Source organism: Zootoca vivipara, chromosome 2 (assembly GCF_965207765.1).
Source record: "Zootoca vivipara chromosome 2, rZooViv2.hap1.1, whole genome shotgun sequence".
NCBI lineage: Eukaryota > Metazoa > Chordata > Lepidosauria > Squamata > Lacertidae > Zootoca > Zootoca vivipara.
In genome coordinates, this window is record NC_142584.1 from 60,194,191 (window position 1) to 60,202,288 (window position 8,098).

Genomic DNA, 8,098 nt, shown 5'->3' on the forward strand with positions numbered 1-8,098 from the left:
GAACAGGTGTGGTACCCCTGTGTCCCAGGGCATGGTCTGCAAACACACGGGGCCACCATTTTGTTTAAGCTGGTCTCTGTGTGATTTGTGCCTGGATGAGTGTCTGGCCGGTGGGGTGGGGGGGTGCTTAGAAAGGCAGACAGCCCCACAGAATAGGAGTGGGAAAGTATGGCTCTCCCTGAGTGAACCACCCCCCCTGCTGCTGCCTTAAATATCCCCCATCTCCCTGGTCCCAGAAGCTTTCTTTAGGGGCAAGGGTAGCAACTCCGCCAGTGGTATTTGCCTTGAATGGGGCTGGACTTGCCTGTGGTTTCTCCCTTCTTCCCCACCACTGCTTTGAAAGCCCCAGAAGATGATTGCAGTGCATTGATCCTGTCTTCCCCCTGGCATATCCTCCCTCCTGGGTCGAACTGCAGTTCCTAGCACCCCCAATCCATTGGCACCTTTCTGCTGCGAGTTTTAGTTCAGCCTCCATGAATCCAAGGGAGAAGAAGGCACTGCCGTAGGCTGGCAGTAGAGAGACAGCTTCTGTTGTGTGGCCCAGTCAAGCACAGAAACCGCACCCCTCTTTCAAGGGGGTGTCTATATTTGATGGGCACCACCTGAGCAGGCCTGTGTGAGCAGGCTGCTTCTCAGCTGTCCCTTCTGATGCAGCACATGTCCACCGCGTATTAACACTGTTTTTGCGCAGTGGCACCTTAGTCATTATTCTTTGCTTTTGTCCTCTTGCAGTCGAGAGCGTTCCTGAGGGACTATTACAGGGACCACAACATAGAGCTATCCAAGCTACTGTACAAAATGGGCCAGACTCTGCCGACGTGGCTGAGGGAGGAACTCCAGAACACAAGATAGCCACTTCTTATCTCCTGTATTGAGCAATAGTAGAATGAGTCCGTGCGGAGGATCTCGGAACCTGTACGCCGAGCCAAAAGGATGTGATGATGGTGTGGGATGACATACACAACCAGGGAAGAAGCATTTTGAGCAATATCCATTCAAGATCATCTGGGGGAAATGGGGCAGCGGGGGGAAATAGCAGGCCCATTCAGTTAAATGCTGTAGCTTGGAAGAAGACAACCGCCTGAGGCCAACCACCTGAGTTGAATAACTTCGCTACACACCTTGGCCGAAGCCAGTTCTACAGCGACCTCTTCCATCTTCCCCAGGAGTGCTGTGCTTTACCGCTAGTGTTGAGGTTGCCCCCTGTAGTCTGTAATGCCACTTCCTGGCGAAGCGGATCGGCTCAAGGATCTGCTCTTTCTCCGCACCTGAGTCCCATCACCTGAAATAGTATTACAGCAAGCCAGCTCCTTCTCGACAGATGACAGAGAAGGAGGAAACGAAGGACTGGCCGGCAGGCAGGGGGCTTTGCTTAGTAACAGCTTGCGCCCCCATGGAAGTTTGGAGAAGGGACCGCGAGGGCAGTATGACCTTGGAGCTGGATTGGGGAGTGCCCCTGCTACAAGCATGGACTTACTTTATGCAATTTGGGATAAAGCCCAGACCGGACTGGGATGGTGTTACTCAGTAGAGTTCTTAGCTGAAAGAGGTGTTTTTTATATATACACACAGTGACTTTGAAAAAGACTATGGTGCTGGCAATACTTAGGTTACACAAGATGGATTTCCTAACCACCCCTCTCCTCCAGTCTTCTCATTTGGGGATTTTTGAGAAGGGTGTACGCAGGGGATGAGAGGGGGATAAGGATGGGGAAGATGCACACACCTGACCAAGCGAAATCACTCCAGAGGGTTATCTTAACACGCCCTCATCCTGCACCCCTGCCTGCAGCCACAAAGTTTTTGTGTGAGTGGTGGTTCCTGTGGTTAAAAGACTGTCACCATTCAGTATCCTAGCTGCTCTTTGCGCACATTACCCCCCCCCCCCCCCAGATCATGAAAAGGAGCCCTGGGGTGTACGCGACAGCCTTTGACTGGCAGCTGCCAAAAAAGATTACTTAAGAACATTGAACCACTTGAGCACTAAGATAAAACAGTATTTTAGTAACTTTCCTTTCCCAGCCAGAACTATGGATGCCGGAGTTTGCATTCCAGATTAGGCTCTTTATTATTATTATTATTATTATTATTATTATTATTATTAATTTTGTCCCTTTTGTCGCTGCAGAGAAAGGCCATGGATTTGGCTGAACAGCCTGATGTCCATGTTTTCTGTTACTGCCCCAGCTCAGTGGCCAGGGTTGATGGGAGTCCCAACAGGAGTTTGGAGTGTACTGGGGTGGGGAAGGTTGCTGTGGAGGTTGGAGACATTAATGGCATCATTTCCCTCAGCTTCCTGGTTTCCCCAGCCAGGTGCTTCTCCATCCTGCACATGGCCCACCTAGTGACTCCCAGTCACACAGGGCCTATTCTTCCCCCTGACACTGTGCCTGAGCCCCATCTAGCGGATGAGTCGAGAAACAGCAGATGCCTTTCAGCTCTACCTTTTTACTCAGTGTCTTTATTTAAACGACTGTAACCAGTAAGGAATATGCAACTGCTTGAGAAGAAAAAATGGACTTTGAGATGGTGACAGTGGAGGGTTACTCATGTTGAGATGATGCCTCTTCTTCTTCCTGATTAAATCGTTTCTCATGTGGCCTTCTACACTACAGAGCTTTCGACAATGGACCCAAACTACGCTGACATTGAAGAGACCCTTCCTTCCCAGGAACACCTACCCCACTTTCAAATAGGAAGCGCAGAGTAGTGAGTACGAAGGCAGAGCGTCATACTTTCAGAAGTGGCCCTCTTGGATCTGCCTGTTTCTCTCCCCCACCTCCCTGTTCAAGGAAGCTCCTTCTTCTGTGAAGCCATGTAAGCAAGGATATAAGCAAGAGAGCACTTTCTGTTTGTAGCAATATGGGTTGTGCCACGTGAAGGTTGCGACCTCTGCCAGGTTATGCCACTAGCGATGGAGCCAAAGCAAGACACCTCTGCGTTCTAAATACTGATCAGCCCCGGTCACATAGAAAAAAGGGAGAGGATGAGAGAGTTCTTGCAAAAGGGGCAAATGAACAAGGAGTGCAGAACCCCGCCTGCCGCAGGTTTTTGTCTCCTCAGCTGAGCTCCAATATCAAAAGTGTGCTCACCTGGGAGAAAAGTGCTTTTGGTGAGAGGGACTGAAAGGAAGTGAACCGTGGCTGGGGAAGGGCGCTGTGCTCTTTCAAAATGCTCACGCCCCTCTTCCTCAACCATTTCTTGCATGGTAGGAGCAGACCTGCATTAAAATAGCATATGCTATAGTCCTGTCTAGTCTAGCCCTGTGTCACCTGCATGTGTCCTATGTTGAAGGGTTTTGAAACCTGGAATTTGACCAAAAAAAAAAAACACCCCACCTCCCCTTAATCTGTGGATTTCTAGCTATTGGGCACTTTGTAGTTTAAAAGGGGAGCCTTCATGTTAGCAATAGATCTGGCAACAGGAGTTAGTATTTGGACAAGTAACCTTTATAAGCGTTGTCCCCCACTTTGGCCACTACTGGTAGCAGTCTTAAAACCTGAAGCTCAGGGCCACCTTTCCTGCTCAATTTAATCTGGTGGTGGTGTGCTTTGTGCACTACAGGTAAGAAGCCATAAATAAGCTTAGGAGTGCAGTTGAACTGGGGAAGTAGGCCTGTCACGGGAACGGTACTTTTTAACAACCAAACGAGTAAAGTAATCTGCATGTAGGGCAGCTGCTGTTGCTGCAATTCACGGCCCTGGTGAGTTAATGTTGGGCAGATGTCGGAGTGAATGAAAGTGACAAGACACACAGAATGCTGTTTTAGCCTTTCCCAGTGTTTGCAGCCTAAGGCACAGGGCCAGAAACTGCTACCCTGTACAAATTTAATTGCTACTCAGATTGAGAAAGGACAAATCTATAAAGCAGCAGAAGCAAGGAAGGCTTGGCTGCAAAAATGTGGCAGTGGACAGGGGTGGGCAGTTGCTGAGATCTACGGTCGTACCTTGGTGTTCAAACAGAATGCGTTCCAGAAGTCCGTTCGACTTCCAAAACGTTCAGAGACCAAGGTGCGGCTTCCGATTGGTTCCAGGAGCATCCTACAGCCAATCAGAAGCCACACCGGATGTTCGGCTTCCGAGGCAAAGCTTGCAAACCAGAACACCTACTTCCGGGTTTGCGGCATTCAAGTTCCAAGTTGTTCATGGACTAAGCTGTTCGAAAACCAAGGTACAACTCTACTTGGTTGGTTTTTCCACAACATGCACTGGACATTTGCAAAGTGGTTCAGTGGTTAAAAGGGGTGAGTACGTGCTCAGCCCAGGAGTTTTTCATTACCATAACTTGATCTCTCAGCCTTTTCAGGAGAGAGAGAGAGAGAGAGAGAGAGAGAAGTTGTTACTATTACTATGTTAGAAGTTGGAAACCCTCACTGCAAGTTGCCCAGAGATCTGCCCTTGCATCCTGATCTCCTTTTGCTCACCCCTGCTCTAGGAGACTTGCTTTATGACAAGATAGCATCCTGGGCTTTTCTTTCTCTCTTAGTTTCCACATAGTGTATTGACTTTGCTTTAGCTTTGATGCTTTACAGCCTTGTTTAAAATCAATCATGTTAAAGGCAAAAGCAAGCAAACCTGTTTTAGTGTAAAAGTTCCTGCAAAACAGTACCCTTCCCTTTATAGGTGGAATATTCCTTACAGCTGAAGCCCAAGAGGCTGTGGAGTCTCCTGTCCGGTTCTTGACCCATGCCCGTCTCTCTAACGTCCAGAGAGGTCAAGCCACAGACTTAGATGCTAAGTAACATGAAAATCATGGCCTCATTTATCTGTATGAAGGATTCATATGGTGACCCTCACTAGATCTTCAGGAAATTGCTTTAACGGGTAATCTGCAGAGGCAGTGGTAGCTGCAGCCCAAAAGTTTGTCCCCATTGCAAATTTTGTGAGCACTGTGCACACAAAAAGCAGCAAAATGATGCAGAAGTTTTGCTTTTGTTTTTTTACAAATGCATTTTGAATTCGGCAGTGGAATTTGCTACCAAGGAGTCTCCTTCTTTGGAGGTCTTTAAGCAGAGGCTTGACAGGCATATGTCAAGAATGCTTTGATGGTGTTTCCTGCTTGGCAGGGGGTTGGACTGGATGGCCCTTGTGGTCTCTTCCAACTCTATGATTCTATGAATTTAGCTCCTGAAGGTAGCCGTTGTGTCAGGTTTAGCCTATACAGTGAGAAATCTGCCTTTCCACTGGTCAGCAACATTCATAAAGCTGAGCAAATGTCAAGCATCTTGTCAATATCTGGGTTTTTAAAGAGGACAATTGTTTTGTTACTGGGTTTGTTTGGTTTGTTCTTTATAAAAGGACGAGCGCTCTGAAGATCCTGTTTTTTTATGTTTGCATGAGATTCTGTATGGCTTCCCATGAGAAGGGGGTATTTTCTTGGTGGGAAGGGAGGAAAGGGGAGGGAATACATTTAAGAGTCTTTCTCCCTTATTTTTAATCTGTACTTGAACTCATTTTGGGTTCAGAAAACTGTGTCACTAATGTAAGGTCCTGTTGAACTAACTGCTAATAAAATGGGGTTGTCTGTTTTTAGATCATTTGTGTGGGGTCTCTTCGTGTCTGTCTCCTCTCTCTGCTTTTGTGAAATGGGGAACATAACTTTATTTTTTAAAGACTCAGCAAACCAATGGTTGTTTTTTTTAAAAAAACAACAACAACAACCAAGGACTAGGACTCACAGCTTCAGTTCTGCAAGTAACTTTCTGTGTTCACAAACAGGAACTTGAGCAAAGTCCCGGCTAATGGCACTGCAAAACTGCAGAAAGTATTACCATAGAGGCATTCTAAAATACCATCACATCCTTTTCAGTGATGTGCAGGCTACACAGCATACTGCAAATCAGAGAGATAATTCAACCCAGTACCGCAGCTTTCCCCAACCTGGCACCTTCCAGATATTATGGACTACAAGAACCATCATCCCTAACAATTGTCCATGCTGGCTCTGAATAATGGGAGTTGTAGTCCAAAACATTTGGAAGGCACTAGCTTGGGAAAGGCTGCTGTAGAGGAAACTGCTAAAACCAGTCTTGACATAATGACATAATAAACAACAGTTAAATAATTACCATCAATGAAATAGCCAAATAAATGGATCAGAGGTTTAAAATCACTTTTTTAAAAGTTTCATTCCAACCCTTTAATCTTTAGTTTTCAGCTGAGAATTTGAACACTGATCAAGGTTTTCAGCATGTGATCTCTGGATTACCTTGCAATGGATTATGAAGGTGTTTTTTTTTTTTTAAAAAAGCGAATCATCTGGATGCATTCTGCCAGAAGGTGGCAGTATCAGCTTTGAAACTGGGATCCAGGTGGCAGGTAAAATAAAGCGTGTAGTGGAAGTTTCCACAACAAGAGGCATCACTGCACATATGCTCCCTCACTCTTACATTTCACACAGTTGTATTTCAACCAGCAATTCATATGACTGGTTGTGAAGGTGCAGCTTTCTTGTACAGTGGTACCTTGGTTCTCAAACACCTCGGTACTCAGACAACTTGGAACCCAAACACTGCAAACCCAGAAGTAAGTGTTCCGGTTTGTGAACTTTTTTCAAAAGCCGAATGTGTTCCGTTTTGAGTGTTACACTCAGGTCTGTCTCTTTTTGCTATTCATTTTGTGTTTTCGTTTCTGCGGCTTTTTTGTGACTCTGTTTAACCCAGTTCAGCTACTGATTGATTGACTGTGTGACTGCAGTACATTGTTTATTGCTTTAATTTTATGGATCAATGGTCTCATTAGATAGTAAAATTCATGTTAAATTGCTGTTTTAGGGGTTGTTTTTTCAAAAGTCGAACGGATTAATCCATTTTGCATTACTTCCTATGGGAAAGTGCGCCTTGGTTTTGGAAAATAAAAAAACTCCTTCAGTAGCACCTTAAAGACCAACTAAGTTTATATTTTGGTATGAGCTTTCGTGTGCATGCACACTTCTTCACTTTTGGTTTTGGAATGGACTTCCAAGGTACCACTGTACTTTGGCTGCATTTAGTTCTGAGCCGATGCTGCCATCTTGTGGGGAAACCTTCATGAACGCACATAAGCATCATGCAATTCCCATTGTGCAGAACTGCCCCTGTGGCATAGTTCTGCTAACAAGAGGTGGCGGAAGTAAGGATATTGTTACCTGATCCGTGTTACCTGATCCAGCACTGAAACATCTACAGATGCAGAGGAATTGAAGGCACCCTGTTGCAAGGGGTGGGGAAGTTGTAAGCCAAAGGGCCATGTCCTCTTGTGGGCAACCTTCCAAGGGCCGCATACTGCTGCTGGTGGTGGGTGGGGCCAGTGGCAGAGGTGGGCGGAGCAATGGATGTGAATTTCAACCTTTGTCCAGTAGGCTACTTTCTAAACACACACATTCACACAGAGTCTCTCTTCTCCAGACAAGCCAGTGGCATTATCAGAGTTCCAAAACGCATACCAGCCAGGCAAAAACACTCAAGCTTGTGGAGGAGCAATGTCAGTGAGGGATGTGACCTAGGGACAGCCCCAAGGGTGGTCTGGAGGTCCATTGCAACTGCACTGTTGTGCCTTACATACTGTATCCAGTGAAACAAACTTTCTTTGTCCTCTGCAGAAATCTCTGCCGCCTGTGGGCGATGGCTGCTGTTCCGCCAGGGGACAATATCTCTGTTTGCTCATTGAGCATCTAGTCCTTGAGATTTAAGGGCTTCCTATGAAACTGAGGTGAGGTGGGGAAGGAGTCTCTCGTGTTTACAGAAGCAATGAGTGCCTCCAAAACCGATAACATCTCTCCGTGGAGTCACACAGTGTGGTAAGCAAAGAATTCCACAACAGGCACTGAAGCTTTCCTCCTCGGAGGAAGGAAGTCCTTGCTTTGTGGGGGCTTTTCATGGCTGGTAATTACTACTTAAAGGATGAATGGTCTCCTAGTTATTGCCGCTATAAGGGCTAGACCCCAGGGTACCATCAAGTCACCATACTTCAAGAAAGAATAGCATATGTGGGAGATTGTTTCCTTTTCAAAACTTCAGAATGGATGTTATGCTCCTGAATAGCTAAAGGGTGCCTTGGGCAGGGATGGAATTGAAAAGACAGATGCATCTTTCCCATTCAACCAGTATATCACTCAACTG

The 8,098-nt window shown here is 46.3% G+C and overlaps 1 protein-coding gene across 2 annotated transcripts in view; it reads left to right on the plus strand.

Moving 5' to 3' along the window:
• The window catches only part of NDST1 (N-deacetylase and N-sulfotransferase 1), an 82,462-nt gene extending 76,931 nt beyond the window's left edge, over window positions 1-5,531 (plus strand). The window contains exon 15 of one of the 2 annotated variants that reach the window (XM_035105669.3): window positions 733-5,531. In XM_035105669.3, the coding sequence (XP_034961560.1) occupies window positions 733-852 (120 nt within the window). In that variant the 3' untranslated portion in view covers window positions 853-5,531. The remainder of the gene's footprint in view (window positions 1-732) is intronic. The other variant, XM_035105670.3, reaches the window with a different exon arrangement.
• The last annotated feature ends 2,567 nt before the right edge of the window (window positions 5,532-8,098 follow it).